This window comes from Periophthalmus magnuspinnatus, chromosome 2 (genome assembly GCF_009829125.3).
Source record: "Periophthalmus magnuspinnatus isolate fPerMag1 chromosome 2, fPerMag1.2.pri, whole genome shotgun sequence".
NCBI lineage: Eukaryota > Metazoa > Chordata > Actinopteri > Gobiiformes > Gobiidae > Periophthalmus > Periophthalmus magnuspinnatus.
This window is the reverse complement of record NC_047127.1, coordinates 4,351,956-4,375,254: the sequence shown is the minus strand read 5'-3', so window position 1 is coordinate 4,375,254 and position 23,299 is coordinate 4,351,956. Positions and strand designations below refer to the sequence as shown.

At 39.0% G+C, this 23,299-nt stretch overlaps 1 protein-coding gene across 4 annotated transcripts in view; it reads left to right on the top strand.

Annotated features, from left to right (window-relative positions):
• Positions 1 to 23,299, top strand: part of LOC117384024 (neural cell adhesion molecule 2-like) — a 509,480-nt gene that overhangs the window by 433,994 nt on the left and 52,187 nt on the right. For all 4 annotated transcript variants that reach the window (XM_033981298.2, XM_033981291.2, XM_055228525.1 and 1 more), the window contains exons 9-14: positions 883 to 1,033; positions 5,863 to 6,050; positions 9,237 to 9,333; positions 14,498 to 14,671; positions 21,310 to 21,429; positions 22,971 to 23,092. In XM_033981298.2, coding sequence (XP_033837189.1) covers positions 883 to 1,033; positions 5,863 to 6,050; positions 9,237 to 9,333; positions 14,498 to 14,671; positions 21,310 to 21,429; positions 22,971 to 23,092 — 852 coding nt within the window. The remainder of the gene's footprint in view (positions 1 to 882; positions 1,034 to 5,862; positions 6,051 to 9,236; positions 9,334 to 14,497; positions 14,672 to 21,309; positions 21,430 to 22,970; positions 23,093 to 23,299) is intronic.

Below are 23,299 nucleotides of genomic sequence, written 5' to 3'. Positions count from 1 at the left end.
AAAACAAACAAATCAGGTGCCTTCTTTCCCTGATGTCACTCCCGGTAGCGTTAGCAACAGGTTTGATTGACAGTGTTACTGAGCTCTGGCCTGTCTTCGGATTGGCTCTTTGGTTGCTATGACACTCGCAGTCGGAATTCCAAATGCGAAATTCAGCTCCAAATTCGCCGCTATAACTGCTAGCCTCGATGAGCTTCGTTTGACCGGGTGACGTCACACTGACTTTATCCACTTTTTTATACCGTCTTTGGTATAAACCCTGCTCCTTTCATAGATCATTAAGATAAACATTTCTTTAATGATCGTTCCCCGCCCCAAAACGCGTGTTTACAGCGTCCTCTTGTGGTTTAGTTTATATTTCAACCACTTTCAACCAACTTCAATATTTTGCTTAGTCACATGGTCCATAGTTCATCATTATTTTTATCTTTGTAAAATTTTTTTGTATTGATAAACTCTACTGTAACATTTGAAATCATGATTTAACGACGGCTAACTAACTGAGCGCTAATCGTATGCTAGTAAGTGGTTATTCAGCTGTAGTATTTGTGAAGCACTGATTAGCCTAAAGTCATAATTTATATACGTTAATTGCTAGTAATGCTAATGACAAGACGCCTAATTAGAGTGTTATTGGGGAAATACTTCACAGCTAAATGGTAAAAAAAAAACATCTGGTACTTAATAAACACTAAAAACATCTAATTAAAGCACATTTTTAGCCTTTTACTACAAGTTAGCCATAAAATGTGGTCCCTAAACTAAAGTAGGCCAAACTACACATGCTTTGTTTACATCCCCGCTATGTTATATAATGCTACAACAACAATATGCTAATTCTAATGCTGTATTTGTCCTGCGTGTTTGTTTTTTGTGCTCTAGAGTTCAGACAGTCGCGTGGAGGTCAGAGGTCGTCATGGTAAATCCGAGCTCACCATCAGCGGGGTGAAGCTGACCGACCTGGGCCGCTTCGACTGCGAGGCTCTGAGCAGGATCGGGGGCCACCAGAAGAGCATGTTCCTGGACATCGAGTGTGAGTACAATTATAGAGCGTCCATGTCTACCCACGATGCCTTTCACCAACACCGTCGCCTCTGAAATCTAAGGTGACGATGGCGACTTTGTGCTGTGGTTTCATAGACTTTCTGACCCAAAGATCCTACTAGCTCCAGCGGTTATTGTTCAGACGTGTTTCAAACAGTGCGTGAGGGGCACCTTAGTCCCTTTGCGCACCATTTAAAGGGGCCAATTTTTTTAAAAACTGGTCAGAAATGTTCCACTCTGATTCCTTACTTTCCTAACGCTTTTATAGCATCCTAATTATTCACCCCAATGAGTTTCAAAGTGCGTTTTAGAACTATCAGGGAGTTGAGTTGTGCCGCCACAGGAACGCTAACAACAACTTGATTGCTAACAGTGTTAACCGCATTAAGATAAAAATACTTTATAATTAGATCATTGTCGTAAAGTCTGGGGGACCAAAGATTCAGACTCAGGGTAAAAAGTTGAACAGAGTTTATTTAGAAACACGGAAATGAAAATGTAAATGTACGAACAGATAGTTAAGAGCGGGGTCGTGGGCTGATGTTTTCAAGCAGGTCATAGGCAGCGGGGTCAGAGGCGGAGGTGTTTGTGCCGGTCGAGGTGAGCTGGGTCGGAGGCTGAGGTGTAGAGTAGTTCCGAGGAGCGGGATCGAGAGAAACCAGCTGAGTATTGAGATCATACGCACGAAAACGAGACTGAGCCGAGCGGAACTGTACCACGGGGGATACACGGACTCGTGGGCTGCGGGTGTGTAGTGGGTGGTGCCAGAGACTCCGCCCAGCTCCCGGCGCAGACACAAAAGGGAGTGGGGAAAGACAGCACGGAAACACAAGGACAGACTGGGATCTTGACAATCTTTTGACCTTTGAGCTGCTTTTATATAACTTTCGCACACCAAGATGGATTCTCACGATATTTGTGAGTCGTCAAACTCATAAAAGTCCATCTTGAGATACTCCCGCTGTGAGATAACCCAAGTTAACACCAGAATGAAAGCATGAATAGTTAGTTTAGGTTCCGATAATACTTTTATTATGCTATACTGTGGTGTGTTCATAACGACTTGCTGCTGTTTATTAATTTTTTGCGCAAAATATAACAATTTCACAACATTTAAGAGCTCATTTTCTCCAGCGCATACAACATTTTTGAATATTATAGGTGCGTACTGCATACTATTCTTAGGTTCAAAAGTTCAGCCCGCACTCATATGGACCATTAGCATACTTCCAAAACTCACTGCTAGAAGGATTAATTAGTAGTAGCAGACACCGCCTTACTTCTCCCAGCTTCGCGCAGCTTGTTGGGGTTATTCAGGGCCGCGCTCTCCATGTAACTAATGATCTCTAAACGTAGCATCTCCGCGTTAGCCTCCCTCCGAAATTAGCTTGCCAACCCGCTCTACTGAATTGTATTTACACTCTAGTAGTAGCAACGACAACAAAGAGCAAGGGGCGACGGGAAATAAGTTGTATCTTTTTAGCGGCGTGAAAAGCAATTTTCTCCTCCCGTGGCTAGGTCGACCGGCGAAATCCCTTCAGACCTGTTTTGCATAGTTGTTGACAAGTTGACAGCGCTGATAGCATCCAGAGGTAGAAGGAAAATAAATAAATAAATCCCACTCCCACCTCTATTCACTCACTCCTGTCAGCACTGTAAACTTGTTTGTCTATAGTGGAGCGATCATATGCTTGTGTGTGTCGGCGGTGAACTAATGAACTCATTTAGTAAGCTAGCTAGCGCGCTGACGGAGAGCGCAGGATCCATCTTGTTAATGGAAGCCGGTGAGCGGACATAAAACAAGCGTAATGTCTCCGCGGCTGCGCCAGGACGGAGAAATCCCTCTGCCCAAATCATCCATTACTACCAGTCCTATTTCCCCCAAGCAAAATTAGGTTCTGTTTGCGTCCCGCGCTTTGATTCAACGCTACACTGTAAAACGTGGATAACCAGCATGGGCTCGAATGGCTCTCTAGATCTGCCAGTTCAAGTAGGTTTGACTGACTTAAATTGTAACGATTAGCCCATTTCGCGACATTTTTAGCTAGTTTTAAGATTATTTAGCTTGAAAATGGACTCGTGTGAGGTTTAAGTCAGGTTTTAATGTTGTTATTGCATCAAAAACAGACCTGGAGTTGTGTTTTGTTTCATTCACATTCACATTCATGTTTGAGTAACCGTTTATTATTCATCTGTCTAAATCACCAAAGCTCTAAATGCTCTGTTCCACCTTGTGATGTCACTAAGTGGTATTTTTTCCAGTTAGCAGCTACATTTTACCTTAAGTTCAGTAAAGATGGTCAATTCCAGAGCTGAAATGATCCAAATGATTCAAGTGAAGCTGTGTGGAGTTTAAAAACACAGGGGAGCACTTCCTGTATCACCACATGATGACATCACAAGGTGGAACAGAGTGTTTTCAGTTTGAGATCAAAACTCAGCCTAAATATGCAGGTTTTATGCATTAAACATGTGTGAATGAAACAAAACATAACTCCAGGTCTGTTTGTGACAAGGAAACAACATTATAACATAGAAAACAATGTAATATGGGCCCTTTAATGCACGTTTCCTACATCTTTGGTAAATAATTTGACTTGAAATAACAGGAAATATGTGTATGTTAAATTAGTTCAAAATCTAAACACACAAGTCAAATAATTCCATCCATTAGTCCATCATGTAAATAACACTTGAACAAATCATTTATACTTATACTTTATTTATACTTTATACTTTTTATCCATTTAATTTTTTCCATGTTTCTGTTTGTGTGTTCTACTTTGACATGTGAGAACTGTTAAAAACAAAACAAAAAAATATATACAGTATTTTTGGGAGTATAAGTCGCACCAGCCAAAAAATGCATAACAATTAAGAATAAACAAATATATTTCACATATAAGTCTCATCTAAGTATAAGTCGCACCCTTGGCCAAATTATGAAAAAAAAGTGTGACTTATACTCCGGAAAATACAATATATATAAAAAATAAAATAAACCACAATATCCTAGTTTGAATTATTTAATCAACTGTTAATCTAGATTTTGAGTAGATTTAATAAGATTACCATAGTATTTTTTTTAACTTGAAATGGGAAATTTGAAAGAAGTAGTCAGAAATAAATGAAAAGAAGTAACATTGCACTGAAGTACATAGATCTAAGTCAGAACTAGTCAAAGTTTAACATCCTCACTTTTTGCAGTGTAGTACTGGCCCCTCCCGCGTCGTGTATGTGGGAGTGGGTACTTTTTCTTGTATCATGGTTTTAATGGAATGCGCTCTCTTCCTTTCCATCCTTTGAGGAATTTGCGAGTCAAAGCCGCGGTGAGTCATTTTGGGAGCTTTGATCAGGCGACGCAAACCCCACCTTTGATTCCTGTGTTTAATTGGCTGTCACAAACGCCTCGCTCGGCAGACATCGCTCCCGCTCGGCCCGTTACTCTTGTCTTTGAGGGGAGAAAAAAGAAATATTTTCCCAGGTTTAGCTGCGAACTCACTCTACAAAATGCGGTTTGAAATGTAAACGAAAATGTATTTATTTATTTTACCTCAGCTGTCACGGAAAGTAGTTTAAATGGTTACTTAATCCAGCGATCGTCCCCGGAGCTGCAAGTGTAAACGTCTAAAACTAACTGCAAAAAGTGATATATTTTGAATTGGTTTGCAAATGTAATTAAAAACATTAAAGGGCCCATGTTACGCTGCTTTCTGATCTATGTTATAATGTTGTTTCCTCTTCAAAAACAGACCTGGAGTTATGTTTTGCTTCATTTGCACATGTTTAACACACAAATCCTGCATGTTTAGGCTGAGTTCTTCTCTCAAAACACTCTGGAAAACGCTCTGCTCCACCTTGTGATGTCATCAAGTGGTAATACGGGAAGTGCTCCACTGTGTTTTTAAACTCCACACACCTTCACTAGCATCATTTGGATAATTACAGCCCTGGAATTGCTAATCTCGACTGAACTAAAGGTGTAAAATGTAGCTGTTAAGTTGTAAACTACCACTTCATGACATCACAAGGTGGAACAGAGCAATTGGAGATGTACAGACTAATAATAAACGGTTACTTAAACGTGTGAATGAAACAAAACACAACTCCAGGTCTGTTTTTGAGGACAAAATAGCATTATAACGCGTCACATGGGACTGGCTGTGTATAAATGTCCACTCTATTCCCAACAGGGGGCACTATTTATGGGTCACGCCATTTTTAGTTACGTCCGAATGTCCAGTTGGTGAAAAAGTAGTGCATTCAAAGTTTCTCCCAATGCACCTTGAAAAGTAGCATCCACCGCTGCTCACCACATCAATCAATATAGACCACAATGCATTGCAAGAGTCAGAAAAATAACAGTGGGCAGCGACAGGTTTTTAACTTGACACAACACGACTGAGTGAAGCAGATAGAAGAGCTGGTTTATCGCACTGTTGACCCTGATTATGATTAAAACACTTTTGAATAAACCGTTGCTGTGTACAGTTGCTAGCGTTAGCCGCTTACCCTAGCTTGAGCTGCTTACATAGTGATAAATTCCATATCTCAGACAAAAGTTGAATAATCCAGTCTGTTTACGTGAGATCCAGCCATGCAAAAACTTGTATGATTAGTATTAACCTGTAAATACTCAAATCTGATGATTATTTATGACTGAACTCAAGTTTTATCAGTGTTTAGCCTTTAAACTGTAGTGAACGAGGGGTCAGAGGCTGGGGGCTAGGGGCTGGGGGCGACATTCAGACACACCTACTGTTTATGAACCATTCCATCCCACCTTTTCTGACTCGTTTCTTCCCGTTTCTTGCGCAGACATCCCAAAGTTCCTGACCAATCACACGGTGTACTTCTCGTGGGAGGGTAACCCGGTGAACATCAGCTGCGACGTCATGTCCAACCCCCCGGCCACCATGCTGTGGAGACGAGAACGCTTCACCATCCCCACGGAGGGCACGCACAACACCAGGATCCACAGCGCCGAGGGCAAGTCCGTGCTGGAGGTGGGTCTCAGGGTGTACGTACAGTTTAGGGTGGGTTTAAAGGGACGAAATAACTGCTATTGGAGTTATTTGAACGACTCTGAATGGATCATTTTTTCTTTTTGTGTCAGTCTGTCATATTTGCTTTTCCGCTGTCAATATCCTGTCTGTGTTTGTTTGCCGCTACCGCCTGCTAGCTATCGTGCTGTCACAAAACAAAAATTTTAAATCTCTGTTTTGATCAGAGGTGGGGACTTTCCAATCCTGACTTGGACTTGAATCAGACTTGAGTAGCTGTTTTGAAGACTTGACTTGAGAAAATAGACTCAGATGTGGGACTTGACTTGATAAAATGGGCTGAAACTTGGGACTTGACTTGAGAAAATGGACTCGGACTTGGGACTTGACTTGATAAAATGGCCCATCTTAGGACTTGACTTGATAAAATGGGCTGAAACTTGGGACTTGACTTGAGAAAATAGACTCAGACTTGGGACTTGACTTGATAAAATGGACTCAGACTTGGGACTTGACTTGAGAAAATGGACTCGGACTTGGGACTTGACTTGATAAAATGGCCCATCTTAGGACTTGACTTGATAAAATGGGCTGAAACTTGGGACTTGACTTGAGAAAATAGACTCAGACTTGGGACTTGACTTGATAAAATGGACTCAGACTTGGGACTTGACTTTATAAAATGGACTCAGACTTGGGACTTGACTTGATAAAATGGCCCGTCTTGGGACTTGACTTGATAAAATGGACTCAAACTTGAGACTTGACTTGATAAAATGGACTCAGACTTGGGACTTGACTTTATAAAATGGACTCAGGCTTGAGACTTGACTTGATAAAATTGACTCAGACTTTGGACTTGATTTGATAAAATGGACTCAAACTTGACACGACTTCATTAAATGGACTCAGACTTGGGACTTGACTTGATTAAATGGACCGTTTTAGGACTTGACTTTATAAAATTGACTCAGACTTTGGACTTGACTTGATTAAATAGAGTCAGACTTGGGACTTGACCTGATAAAATGGACTCAGACTTGGGTCTTGACTTGAACTTGAGGCCAATGTCTTAATTTGACTTGAGCCCTGTGACTTTAGATGACTCGATGACTCTTACCTATTTGCTTCTAGTGATGTAACAGTAACTAAAATACTCACAATAAACTGGATTACAAGCTCCCACTGCATTGTTCTGTTGCAGTAACAACTAAAAACAGGAGGAACTACACAGACCATGATCCTTCACTCCATTTCAGTGCAGATTACATCAAGAAATACGTGTTACAAATCCCTTTCAAATAATTCTTTGGATTTAGATATGATTAGCACTAAGGTCTTTTTAAAAGGAAAAACTCTGTTCTGCCTCTCCAAAATATTCCAATACGTTTTGTACTGTGAGATTTGGATATTGTTACATCCTTATTCATAACTATGGCTTTTCTAGGTAGTACAAGTAGTTTAAAAAGTATATAAGTTGCAAAATGTACGAGCTGTATTTGGTACTTTGGTTTTGAATAGTTGAAATGACTTGAAGCTCAAAGCAGAGGACTTGGACTTGAGACTTACTTGAGACTTTAAAAGCAACAATTTGGTTCCACCTTTGCCACTTTGTGATGTCATGAAGCAGTAGTTTTCAAGTTAACATCTTCCTTTTACCTTTTGTAGCACTTCCTGTATTACCATGTGACATCACAAGGTAGAACAGTGTGTTTTCAGTTTTGAGAGAAGAACTCCGCCTAAATATGTAGTTAAACGTGTGAATGAAACAAAACACAACACCAGGTCTGTTTGTGATGAAGAAACATTATAATTGCATAATATGGGCCCTTTAGGCTTCCGTAGCCCACGCCTATTGTTCCTCTAACCAGGACAAACAAAATCGAAAATCAAACTTTTCAGATGTGATTTTTATAAGGCTCCATACTCAAGGACCCAAGGATGAGACGTATTTTGAAAAGATAAACCCACTGTAAACAAAATACTGCAATCTTTTGTCTCTCAGCGTCTCTAAACCACCCACTTGGAGCAATACTTGTAATGCAAATCCAACCAGACCGCTGCAGAATATAAAGTTCAGAACTGTGACAGCAAAAACAATAATAAAAAAAAAAAACAACTTCTGAGGAGCTGTACCCAATTTGTTTCATATAATAAAGTGAAAATTCTCTTGTTGCAGTACAGATATATTATAAAAGCAGCTCTCATGGTCAAAATGAGACTTCTATGTGCTAATTATACAGGTTTTTATCGCTCGCAAACCAGGAATTAAAGCAGTTGCGCAGTTAGCATGCTAGCTGTTGTTAGCAGTGGCGTGACAGCGAAACTCCTCTACCTCTAAAGCACATGTGACAAACTCAAGGCCCCAGGACCAAATGTGGCCCTCCACATCAGTTTATGTGGCCCTCGATGGGGTAAATTAAAAGGTATGACGGTCTTAAAATGTTGTTTATCAGGAGATACGCAGTTGCACAGCCATATTTTTACATCTTTGCAAACGCATATGCAATATTTGTAACTTGAATAAATAATAAATACAGAAACAGTTAATTAACAAGTTTAAAAAGTAGTTACATTTATTTTACCTCTGGCCCTTTGACGGCAGCCATTCCGCTGATGTGCCCATTGGTGAAAATGTGTTTCCCTGCTCTAAAGGATGTGAAACCCGCTTATAAACCTATCACGGTGAAGAATTAGCATGCTAGCTGTCATAAGCAGTGGTGTGATAGCGAAACTCCTACCTCTAAAGGATGTGAAACCATTTTAAACTTTATAAACTTATCACGGTGCATAGTTGGCATGTGAATAATTAGCATGTCGTGCTGCCTGCATCTAATTACAACGTTTTTATCACCAGGAAATGAAGGCGTTGCGCAGTTAGCATGCTAGCTGTTGTTTGCAGTGGTGTGACAGCAAAACTCCCACCTCTAAAGGATGTGAAACCCTTTTAAACTTTATAAGCCTATTGTGAATAATTAGCATGTGAATAATTAGCATGCTAGCAAAGAATTAGGAAAGTGAAGAATATGTTTCGAACTTTGCTAATAGTTTTAAATGATCTTGTTCTATTTTTTTACGTCTTTGCTGTGTAGTTTCCATAGTTCCACTTCCCTCCTTTGCTTTGTGTAAGTTTTGCAGTGATTCTGAAGTGGAGTACTTTTGTTAACAATCCTCCCAACTTCTTCTTAGGTGACGCCGATGTCTGACCGGGATTTTGGCCGCTACAACTGCACGGCTCGCAACAACATCGGCGTTCGATACCAGGAATTCATTCTGGCACAAGCAGGTGGGTACACAGTTAATGGCTTTTTATTTCACTAACAAATCTATAGACCCCATCACTACTTTCTCCCATTCAAGCTACTGTGTAACCTCTCTATGCTAATGCTAATAGCTTTATTTGCAATTCCCAGGCAGGATAGATTCGACTACAGGTCCTGAGCCCTGTGCAGCCAAGTCTAATTTGAAAAAGTGCTGGCTGATTTCACATAGACCCGGTGCGGTCTATTTACTGAAGCACCTACCCTAATTCACTGTAGTGCATTCTAATACACAGCAGTGCCGTCCAATTATGTTTAGTGCAGATTGCGTTCCATCGCAGACCAGGAAGTGAGAGAAGAGACGACCTAATATGGACACGAGATGGAAACAGTAGGAAGTGAACAGGAAGATGTTTGAGGAGAGTGAGAGACACAGGAAGAATCTATCCAGAGTACACTGTATCTGTACTACTACACTGTTAAAACTGTCAACGTTTGTAGTACCACCACAACTGCAATTAGTACTACTACTGCTGCTAATGCTACTACAAGTACTCTACCAAAACAGTTCATAAATCATGGATATCTGTTAACCTGAGGAATGCCCAATTACTGCTACTACTACTCCAGCTACTACTACTACTGCAGCTACTACTACTACTACTAGTGCTACTACTACTGCAGCTACTACTTCTTCCTACTTAAACAAATAATCATCAAATCATGTACATTTGTTAACCTGAAGTATGCCCAGTTACTGCAACAAATGTTTCTACTAGTACTACTCTACTACTACTACTACTACTACAAGGTCTGCTGCTATTACTACTACTACTACTTCTATTACTTTCTTCTAAATGAAATAGTAATCAAATTATGTACATCTTTTAACCTAAAGAATGTCCAATTACTGCTGCTGCTACTACTACTACTACTACTACTACTACTACTATATCTACTGTTGTTGTTACTACTACTAATACTATTACTACTATCCCTTCCTTCTAAAACAACTAATCATCAAACTGTACATCTGTTAACCTGATGTATGCTCAACTACCGCTGCTACTACTACTACTGCTGCTATTACTACTACATCTACTTTTACTGCTGATACTGCTAGTACCACTACTACTACTACTACTACTTTTACCTCCTTCTAAAATAAATCATCCTGAAGTACGAGCTGCTACTGCTACTACTACTATTACCACTACTGCTGACATTATTACTTCATGTACCACTGAAACACATTTCAAATCTGGCTTTAACCCTAAAACCGTAGATACCTTCGCAGTAACTGTACTTCTTTATATTGCAGTACAAAACCAATTAGAACACTTTGTAAAGACTGTATAAAAATCAGATCTGAACTCCTCCAGGCTGCGGTGAAGTACATTTCATAATGCACTACAGTAGAATGGTGCTATTATAAGATTATGGGCAATTGCGTGTACTTTTATATTTATCTGCAGTATCACGCTGTGCTTTTCTGAGGCTGTATGTGGAAAAAGTGTTGAAATGGTCTGGAGAGTGAAGGGAATTAAAGGATTGGGAGAGGGCTCTTGACGAGTGTTCAAAGGAGCGCTAATAATGGCAGACAATGGCATTCGTATAGGCCACGAGTACTGGTTCAATTCAACCTTAAGCCTAATAATATAACATAACAACATAACATAACAATATAACATAATAACATAACATAATAACATAACAACATAATATAACAACATAACATAACAACATAACATAATACCATAACATAATAACATAACAACATAACATAATACCATAACATAATAACATAACAATATAAAATAACATAATACCATAACATAATAACATAACATAACAACATAGCATAACAGCGTAACATAACAACATACCATAACAACATAACATAATAACATAACAACATAACATCATAACATAACAACATAACATCATAACATAACATCATAACATAACAACATAATATAATAACATAACATAATACCATAACATAATAACATAACAACATAACATAACAACGTAACATAACAACATAACATCATAACATAACAACATAACATAACAATGTAACATAACATAATAACAACATAACATAACGACATAACATAACAACATAACATAATAACATAACAAAACAACATGACATAACAACATAACATAATAACATAACATAACAACATAACAAAACAACATAACATAACATAATGTAACAACATAACATAAAATAAAATAAATGGGTTTGATTCAACTTTAAGCCTCATAAAATAAAATAAAATAAATGTGATATCAACCTGTATAAAAAATACAGAGAGAGATCAGTCTGGAGTACACTTCTGGCCACAAATTGAATTCAACCTGATAAAATAAAATCTAAACACATTCTTAACAAATCTAAAAATTGGAATAAATGGTCTCATTTCTTCTCTTTGAATTCTTCACAGTTTGTATTCAGAAGAACAGATTACAAGGGTAAAGGTGCCCTCTGTAACATTTATGGTGTAGAGCCAGTCTCCTGCATGTCGATGTGTCTCTGTTGTAGTAGTAGCAGTAGTAGTAGCAGTAGTAGTAACAGTAGTAGTACCTGCAGTAGTAGCAGTAGCAGCAGTAGTAGTAACAGTAATAGTAGCTGCAGTAGTAGTAGTAGTAGTACTAGTAGTTGTTGCAGTAATTGGGCACTCTTCGGGTTAACAGATATCCATGATTTGATTAACTGTTTTAGTAGAGTATTAGTGGTAGTAGTAGTAGCTGCAGTAGTAGTATTAACTGTAATTGTGGTAGTATTACAAACATTGACAGATAGCAGTATCCAGTAGCGTTATACGTGCAGTAGTACAGATACAGCATACTCATGCTTTGTCTGCAATGTTCCACAGTCTGGCATTAAACGTATCGACTTTTCTACTTTATCCATGCAAACAAGTCTGTGACATCACCAGGCCATATAAGTCAGATCTATGGAGAGGTGTCCCTGTTCTTACTGTTATTTAATCAGCTTAATGCTATAGTGTTAAACATTCCAGATAAAGCAGTAACATCTCCATGGAGACAAGCAGCTGCCACAAGAAAGTTACACAGTGAAACTTTAAAGGTCACTGGTTTTATGCCTTATGTCTGATCCAATTTGGTGTAATTTTGACAGATGAATATACAACATTTTGAGGACTTTTTCCCATTTTGAAGTCATTATGTGTTAAATTCTTAATCGCTATGGTAACCTTCCTAACTTTTCATCGTTCTGCAGCCCATGCATTTACAATATTACACATTTCGCAGTTAACACGACACTACAGACGGCATATTTAGTTTACAAATTGTTGTGGGGGCAAAACGACTTCCCGGGCCCCAGTGACAGTTTAGCTTGGCAGCACTTTAAATCATAATTACTTATCATTTGCATGTTCTTGTCATGTTCCCGCTGGTTAAAAGATTCTCTCGAGCTATGGTAATTAACGCGTACATGGGCGTCGACAGCTCCTTCAAAATAAAAGCGCATTTGGAAATGTCTTTTAATTGTAGCAGCTGTTTGTATGCGCGCTCTAATTATGCTGTTTTTGTGTAATGGTGTGAGATGCTGGTTGATTTTCTTTTAGAGCGCACACTTCAAACATGTTTTTATTAATTTGAGTTTGGGAGATGTAATTTTCTAATCAGCGTCGACACCTGAAACAAAATAATTGGTATCGACTTGGTGGGTAAAGTAACCGCTACGCTAATGCTACAAGTTTTTGGAGTGTTTTTTTAGGCGGATAATTCGCTAAGGTGCTGGATTGGCTTTTAATCTGCAATAAGTAAAAGACGACTCAGTGAAAAAACGTTTCATTACATTTTGGTAAATTAATCGTTCTGATGCGCGGCTAAAATTTAATAAAAAGTAAACAGGGATGCCTTAAGAAAATTTTGGTCACGCATTCAGAGTAAGGTACATAGGATAAAGGCGACAGTAGCTCAGTTGGTAGAGTGTTTGTCCATTGACCCATAAGTTGTCGGTTTGATTCCAGCTCCAACAAATAAATACTGCCGTTGTGTCCTTGGGCAAAACACTCAAACCACCTCAGCTCAAATATCTGCGTATACTGGTGCTTTGAGTGCCTTGAATGGAAAAGTGTTATATAAAAATATGTGTATATATCTATAAAGAATTATTATCCCACACGTTAATTAGTGAGACATTCGTTATTTATATTATTCTGGGTTAATTAATAATGAAAAAGGTTGTTGTAAATGTTTTATATTGTATTTTATATTTTGAGAGCTAACGCAAAACTATAAAACTAAGTAAAAAAATGAACAGAAGTAAGACTAGAACCAATCTTTAAATGATACTGCGCCTGGTTTTGCTATAGTCCTGGTCTAGTCCTGGTTCAGTTCCGGGGTTAGTCCCAGTTTACGTCGACTTATGATGGATTTGCTGTTCTCCGCTCACTCTTCCCTTCACAAAAAAGCAGAGGCATGTCAGCTAAAGTGTCTTGCCCAAGGACACAATAACTGTATTTACCTGAGAGGCAGGATTCAAACCGTTAACCTTCAGATCAGAAAACTAGCGCTCTACGAATTGGCTCTATGCACAGAAACACGCTAGCTAGCTCACTGTGTCTCAACGCTAATGGTCACTTGCATTAAGATTGTGAAAAATATATAATAAACAACCTATTCAAATTTAAATAATATGACCCAGTTATGTTTATATGTAGCATAGTTTGGTTTTTAGTCTTTTTTTTTTAAATATTTATTAGCATTAGCGTTAGCATTGAAACACAAACATCTCTAAACATCTAAACACAGAAGTTTCCTCCGCTCAAGTATTAATCTTATTTGTGTTTTTTTTTTTTTTTAACTTAACTTTTTTTTTTAAATTAACTTAATATTTATTCGATTTAGCGTGACTCAACAAAAACCTCATAGAGATACAATTGGACAGGAAGTAGTGATGCTAACAGTGACGTTTTTAGAGTTACCGTATTTTCCGGAGTAGAAGTCGCACTGGAATATAAGTCGTACCAGCCAAAAAATGCATAATAATGAAGAAAATACATATATTTCACATATAAATTGCAGTATAAGTCGCACCCCCGGCCAAACTACTGAAAAAAAATGTACATATAGTCTGGAAAATGTACTTATACTATGAAGTGATATACAGTATTATATAATGACTCAAGCCTGTTTTTGTTTTCCCAGATGTGCCGTCTAACCCTCACTCGGTGCGGCTGTCGGCGGTCTCCCAGCGCCTGGCAACCGTGACATTCATGACCCCCGACTCTCACGGAGGAGTGCCCATCAACTACTACCTGGTGCAGTACAGAGAGGCCGGATCACTGGAGTGGAGGGACGTGCGCTCACACAGTGTACAGAGTAAGTCAAATATTGAGTTGTATTTCGAGGACGTTTGGCATTTAGAACAACGATTGATACTTTACACTGACATCATGTTGGAGAGGGGGTGGGAGTGTGCTGCATGTATGTCTATGGGAGAATGTTGAGCGGTTACCACGGTGACACAATGCACACATTAGCAAACACTGCGTAAAAAAGTTAGAAGATCATCTGGAAACGCAAAATAAAATACAAAATGGATCTAAACAACATGTCAGTTTTGTCAAAAATGGACATGACAGAAGTTTTAATCATGTTTTAGTTGTTCCCCTTCTCAGAGTTTTGTTTGTAGTCATTCGTGCACGTTTAACTAATCTTTAATCACTTATTTTCAAGCCGCCATTTTGCCGATCAACCCTCGTTTTCACTGCCACCGGTACACGCCCACTGTGACGTGTGCACTTCTTTTTCAATTTTGTTTTCTTGATCAATGGTACGTCGTGTAGTCATTTTGGTACAAACAAAAACAAAAATGTGCTACTCGCTAACGTGATCTGCAGCTGTCCATAGGGGGCGCCGACAGCTCCGCAGCTCTTTGTTGTGATGACGTTTACAGCGTCGTCAGCTCCCGTTGGACACCGCAGTTTTCTAACGCGGAGGTCACCGGATTTGTTTCGTTTATTAAGTCGTTTGAGTGAATATTGCAATTTAAAATGTGCAAATTACTACATAATGATCCACAGGTGTCACAGATTATAACTATAGAGCGACACAAGCGCAATACGTCTGCTTTTATGCTGTTTTCAATGTCAGAAATTGGTAGATCTATATTTGCAGCAGAATTTAAAAAGCTAGAATGGCGCATTAATCGTCAATTAGATCAGATTGGCCGTTAAATTATCTCATTTTCAAATATATATTGAACAAGCGTCCCCACTTTGTTAGCACCTGTGTTGACCTTGTGTTTTGAATCTGCACGTGCTGCTGCTGATGTGTAGGAATCCACGGATAAGTGTTGACTCTGGAAAACTGAAACGAGGACAAACCCTCAGAGAGACAGTTCACCATCGGAGTGAACCAGTCAGCATCTATTATGGATAAGAAAAGTGAGAGTAAACATGTGGAAAAAGACCCATAAAGATGTCATACTGTATGCGCTTCTATATATACACTCATAATGTGTGATTACAGCTCTTTAAATAGTCATCAGCTCCTCTCAGGGCTTGTATCTATGTTAGCTAACAACTAACAGCTATAGAAATGTATGTGGCCTTCACTGTGTGTTCCTAGTTGTACGATAAATATTTACTGTTTGACTAAAAACCAAAAACTACAACTATTTTCTCATTTGACTATATCTGACACTTTACAAATGTGAGCAAAACTTCACCTGAGGATGGTTCTGCTTTAAGAAAGGTACTGGTATGTCTGTGCGTCAATGCTAATGCTAATTTCTATTAAAATGTGAAACGTAACAGGTGCATTGTGGGAAATTTTGACTGTTTTTTTCACTCACTGAACATTCGGACATGTGTGGACATTCGGACACAGCCTACAGCTTTTTTAAATTAAGAAAAATTACATTGTATGGAATTGCTAACAGCTAATGCCGTTTTAGAACTCAGCGCTACTTCCTGTATTTTCCGAGTTTTTGTTTTTTCTACTTTTCTTCACAAATTGCCGCTTTACTGACGTTAAATAGGCTCTGTGCACAATAGCGCCCGGCAACCGCACTGTTGGCGTCAATACTTCCTGTCCAATTGTATCTCTTTGAGGTTTTTACCAAGTCACGCTAAAATGCTAAATGCTAAAGGGAGCTGTGGGTGGATGTCGCTGACAGTATGTTAAAAACTACACAAATAAAATAAATACTTCACCGCAATGTATAGAAAGAGAGATGTTTGTGCCTCAATGCTAATGCTAATGCTAATTTTGGTAGCATAATAAACATTAAAACAACACTAAACTGACCTATTCTACAAATAAAAATAATTGTGTAGTCTTTATTTTAATTAATTTGAATTTTAATAGGTTGTTTATTTTATGTTTCCTGATTTGAGACGCAGTGAGCTAGCTAGCATGCTCCTGTGCACAGAGCCTTCAATGGTGAATATTTACCTCGAGCACTACCCACCAAAGTAGATAATATTTAAATAAATATATTAATCTATCAAATGTACTTTAACCTACAGTTTAACCTACCTTATTTTCTGAAGTATAAGTCGCACTGGAGTATAAGTTGCACCAGCGAAAAAATGCTAAATAATGAAGAAAAACACATTTATTTCACATGTAAGTCACACTTTTTTTCATAGTTTGGCCTGGAGTGCGACTTATACTCAGGCGCGATGCTCAGATAGTCCAGAAAATACGGTACTTTTACTACAATTTCAACTATTTCAACCTTAAAAACATATTATTAACTATACACCGGGACTAATTTTGTCATTGGGAACATGCAGTTTGTGAGTACAAGTCGGGACTCACCATCACCGCTGTAGTGCCCACTCTAAAGACGATCCCCCCTCAGTAAACCCTCAAATATAATGACATCCCCACACACTTGCTACATCGCGAATTAAAAAGTCTCCTAAAGGCTCGCGAAGTATGCTAGCTCCGTTCCAAATGAGAGTATTTGTTTGCGGCCGCCGGATCAGAGACGAGCAAAAGCACCTATTAACATTCAAGTGTTTAATTTGAGCAGACGGACTTTAGCTCGTTATAAAAGCTATCCGTAGAAATGGGCAAAAGTGAGAGGAATACGCTCGTAATGGGACTTTCTATACAAACTGCAATTTACATTATCGAAGTCATTACCTTCAAACTCCAGCTTTCTTATTAGTTCTATGAGGGTTTGGGAAATTTGTGAATTCTGTGTAGCAGTTAAGGAGTTAGCTTTGTAGAATTTAGCTCAATAAATACTTCAAATGTATCTTTGTTCTGACTCCGGTGCAATGAAATAGCCAATTATAATGCTTTTGTGAGAGAAAGTCGTATTAGAGAGTTGTGTCTGATACCAAAAGATGTAAACAAAAAGATCCGAGCTTGTAATGAAACTCAAGCTTTATAGGTGCAATATGTAACTTTCCTAGTGCTTGTCTCCATGGAGATGTTATTGCTTCGCCCGGAACGCTCCACAGTGCGGCGATAAATGCATCTGTATCCATTAGTGTTTCAAACTCTACTGCTGCACCAAGGAATAGACTCGATACTTAATGCCGATTCCGGTTCTTTCTTTAGACCAGGGGTGTCAGACTCATTTTCACAAAGGGCCACATCAGCGGGTCAAAGGGTCAGATGTAAATGTAAGACAGTATAAATGTAACCAAACGCAATGTAAAATAAACATAACTATTTTTTTATCTTGTTAATTAACCATTTCCGTATTTTTTACTCATTCAAGTTACAAATATTGCATATAAATTTGCATAGATATGAAAAAATGGTTGTGTAACTGTGTCTTTCCCGATAAACTGATATTTTAAGACAGTCGTACCTTTTAATTTACCTTGTAGCGGGCCACATAAAATGACGTGGCGCGCCGCATATGGCCCACGGGCCTTGAGTTTGACACATGTACTGTAGAACTACAACATTAAAAAAAACTATCTCTCTGTGACTTTATACCAGAGGTGTCCAAACTATGCGGCCCTCAGACCAAATGAACTGCGCCAATTGATCATAATCAGTAGTTTTTACGGTAAATTTGAGTAATCCGACCAAAATAACCTAAATAACATCACGTTGCTTTGTCATACAGACGTAATATTAGTATTTCAAGCCTTATTTAAAGTATGAAGTCAAAACTATGTTAAATGCACCCATCTGAATTATCCACTGTATTGATCGCTGATTTGTTTCCCTTTGTGTCAAATATTTTTCAAGATATGGCCCGTGGTAAAAAGAGTTTGGGCACGTCTGGTCTATACTGTACCTTTAACGTCACAGATCCAGAGGAGACCTGACCTTCCACAATTTGGTACACCTCCCGTCTCGTCTCGTCTCTTAACTCTTTTGGCACAGTACCTGACGTGAAACCCTTAAACGAGGACAATCAAAATAATCTTTAGGCTATTTATTTAAGTTGAGGAGTCAGAGAGGTTTACAATCTTCTTCTGTTTCTCACATCTTCTGTACCAAATTCTTACACATTCATAACTCTTTTGTTTCTAGATATTTTTCTTTCATTTTTTCAGGGCATTTAGAGCGACTCTTCTGACATTAATCTGAGCAAATACAGCACCGAGGAACGAACCCTCATTGTACAGTGGAACTTTGAGTCACATGGGTCAAATTCGACATTTTAATCCCAGAGATGCCCCGAGCGTAAACGCCATTAAAGGAATAATAAGAGTTTTTCAAAGACAGGGGGCAGTATGTGATCTCCACAGACCTGACTAGTCCCGATTTCTTCCTGTGGGTCAATCTTAAAGAAAAGGTGTTTGTGAATAAACCTCAGACGACTTAATAAACGACTTAAAACGTGATATCGAGGATCAAATAAGAACCGTAAGCCCAGAAATGCTTTAAATGTTATGTAAAGTGTGTTGGATCGGGCTGTTTAGTGCAAAAATTAGGTCATTTTTACGAGTAGTTTAAGTAGTGATAAGTTCAAGTGTAAGTGAACAATTATAACTGTATATATTGCCAAAAATCTCAGAAGGTTCAGTTTATCTACTGCTGAAATTTGGTGAGTATAACTGAAGAATTATAGGAGCTACTGAAGATTTAAAAGTGTCAGTGACTTTTGGGCCGGTTTTAGCTGATTTCTACTGTTGTTTACTTTGGACATAGAGGATGTGAGTGTCCATGTCAGCTGTGGGTGCAATGGAAATGTATTTTAGCAGCACGGCAGTAGAAAGACATTTGTTGTTTGTCATGTTTCCATAGTAGAAAATGTAATATTCTCAACAGTACTTTCTTTTATGTGTCTATGTGTTCAAGATCATTTTAAAGATGTTCAGGAAAGGTTCATTTTTGACCTGTGAATGTGACTTTTTAGTATCGATACTTTCAAATGAGCACAAATGAGTATCTAGTTTCGATACTAGTTTTAATATCGACTAGTATCTGATTTTTAAATATTAATCCAAGGAGACAAGAGGGTGACCAGGGCTAAACCAGGACTAAACCAGGACTAGATCAGGACTAGATCAGGACTAGATCAGGACTAGAACAGGACTAAATCAGGACTAGAACAGGACTAAACCAGGACTAGACCAGGACTAGATCAGGACTAGATCAGGACTAGAACAGGACTAAACCAGGACTAGACCAGGACTAAACCAGGACTAGACCAGGACTACACCAGGACTAAACCAGGACTAAACCAGGGCTAAACCAGGACTAGATCAGGACTAAACCAGGATTAGACCAGGACTAAACCAGGACTAGATCAGGACTAAACCAGGACTAAACCAGTGCTAAACCAGGGCTAAACTAGGACTAGACCAGGGCTAAACATGGACTAAACCAGGACTAGACCAGGACTAAACCAGGACTAAAGTAGGACTAAACCAGGACTAAACCAGGACTAAACCAGGACTAGACCAGGACTAAACATAGACTAAACATAGACTAAACCAGGACTAAACCAGGACTAAACCAGGACTAAACCAGGACTAGACCAGGACTAAACCAGGACTAAACCAGGACTAAACCAGGGCTAAACCAGGACTAGACCAGGGCTAAACATAGACTAAACATAGACTAAACCAGGACTAGACCAGGACTAAACCAGGACTAGACCAGGGCAAAACATGGACTAAACCAGGACTAGACCAGGACTAAAGTAGGACTAAACCAGGACTAAACCAGTGCTAAACCAGGACTAAACCAGGACTAAAGTAGGACTAAACCAGGACTAAACCAGGGCTAAACCAGGACTAAAGCAGGACTAAAGCAGGACTAAAGCAGGACTAAAGCAGGACTAAACCAGGACTAGACCAGGACGAAACCAGGCGTAAACCAGAACGAAACCAGTTCCAAATTGTCTAGACCGGGACTAAATTAAAGAAACACTATGTCATTTTTCTGTAGACGGTACACCACCTCCTTATCACCATGGAGATATTAGTGCTTTGTCTGGAATGTTTCAATTTATGACATTAAACTTGTCTATCTCCACGGAGACAAGTAGCCGCACCACCAGACCATGTTACAGGTCATACCAACAAGCATACGACGGACCCAGCGTCTGAAAAGTTCCATATTGAACCTTTTGGTAAATGATAAATGGTCACATACTTATATTCTGTGGAAGCTGGAATTGCACCGCCAACCTCGAAACTACTGCTCTCAATACTACGGCTACTACTACTACTGTTTCCCCTTTAAGACTGCTCTTTGTTTTGATATATATCCAGCTGTACTTGAAAAAACAATACAAATAAAGTTTCACGGCCATTCAGAAATTATTAAACTAATAAAAACAGCGACGCTATTGGAGGCTAAAACTTTTTATGAAGCCCAATGAATTCAATGCAAATACGCTGCCAAGACGCCAACCCTCTCAGAACGACTTCACTGCTAATAAAAAATCAAACATTTAACTTGAGAACCAAACTTATTTCTGTTTAGTGTCGGACGCCCGGACCATAATAATCCCGCGGCGAGATGGATGATGTAATTCCTGCGTGATGTGACTCTGATCGTGTTGTTGTTGTTGTTGTTTACAGCGACGGTGGTGCTAACGGGGCTCGAGCCCAACACGACGTACGAGGTGAGGGTGTCGGCGGTGAACGGGAAGGGTCAGGGGGAGTTCAGCCACACGGAGAGCTTCCAGACGCTGCCCATCAGTGAGTCTCCGCCGCGGATTTATTTACATATTTACATTTTAAGTTAAGATATCGTTAAGTATTGAATGGAAATGTCATAACAACAAAAATCATTTCGTTTCAGTAAAAAGTTTATTAAAATATGGATTATATATGGTGCGTTTTGTAACTTTTCTGGTGGATATGCCTATAATGTTCCATAGTATAGCGTTAAACTTAGTTGTTTCCATGGAGATGAGCAGTTGACACCATCAAGCCAAGTTACAGCTTTCATTATGTCAAAGTTTCAGTAAAAAGTTTATTAAAATATGGAGTATAAATTGTGTGTTATGTAACTTTTCTGGTGGATATGCCTGTAATGTTCCACAGTATGGCATTAAATGTATTTTTGTTTCCATGGAGACAGTCATTTGACACCATCAAGCCAATATACTTTTTTTTTTTTTTTTTTTAAACAAAGATAATTATCTCAAAGTTTCAATAAAAACTCAATTAAAATATGGATTATAAATAGTGAGTTATGTAACTTTTCTAGTGGATATGCCTGTAATGTTCCACAGAATGGCGTTAAATGTATTTTTGTTTCCATGGAGACAATCATTTGACGCCATCAAACCAAGTTACAGTTTTCATTATCTCAAAGTTTTAGTAAAAAGTCTATTAATATATGGATTATAAATGGTGCGTTATGTAACTTTTCTGGTGGATATGCCTGTAATGTTCCACAGTATGGCATTAAACTTGTTTGTTTCCATGGAGACGAGCAGTTGACACCATCAAGCCAAGTTAGTTATTTTTGGTTTGTTTGTTTTTGGTTTGTTTTTAACATTTTAAAAAGGCATAATTGGACCAAAGCAAGCTAGTTTAATGCCATAGTGGAACATGTCATGGCAAAACAATAACATCTCCATGGAGAAGCGACCCTCCACCAGAAAAGTTACATAGTACACCTTTAAATTAAGATATAGCACAAATTCAACCAGGAAGAAAACGTAACTTTACTTCCTGTTTCCTGGTTTGACTTTCAGCCAATCACAGCGCGCTACTTTTCCTCCTCAACCAATCATCTCTCACGCTCATTAATCCTCCTTCGATCCTTCTCACTGCTGCAGGAAAACCGTCAGCCACCTCAGCAATTCATTTTAAACTTTACTCTTTCTGCGTGCGTATTTACCGTTCTGCTACACTGCCATCCGATATAATCCTTAATTTTCGATTTTTTTCCCATGTTTTACGTTATCTTTATCAACTTTTATGACTTTTTTATAGCCTGCCTAGCAACGCATAATAAATCTGATCATAAACATTGTCAAACATTAATCATACGAGCAGTGAAAAGTGCCCCAATTAGCAAAAACAATTAGCATAATAAGCAGCCCCATGCAGCTAACATTAGTTATAGCTAGCAGTTGGGGTTGCCAGATAATGTTATTCTAATTCAGCTTTAAGCCATTTCTCTCCTTGGATATCAACCTTAGCCCATATCTCACATTACCACCTGTTCAAACACACACACACACACACACACACACAAACTGACCATATTGTGTGTCACCCCCTAGGAGAGCCCAGCCCCCCCGCAGTGCACGGGCAGAGGGGCGTGGGCAAGGCCTACAGGCTGGGACTGGTCAAGCAGGACGACGGGGGCATGCCCATAGTGGAATACATCGTCAAGTACAAAACGGTGAGTAATGGCCAGGGTGTGTACGAGTCAAACAGGGCGGCGATTCCGAAGCACTAGGGTGTGTGCGAGTTAAACACCGCAGTTATTCAAAAGCACTGGGGTATGAACAAACAGATGGGAAGGATCCTGGAGCGAGGTGGAGAAAAAGTAGTTCCTGTCATCAAAAAATGCAGGCAAAAAAAAAAGTAGATCCTCATTGAAAACATA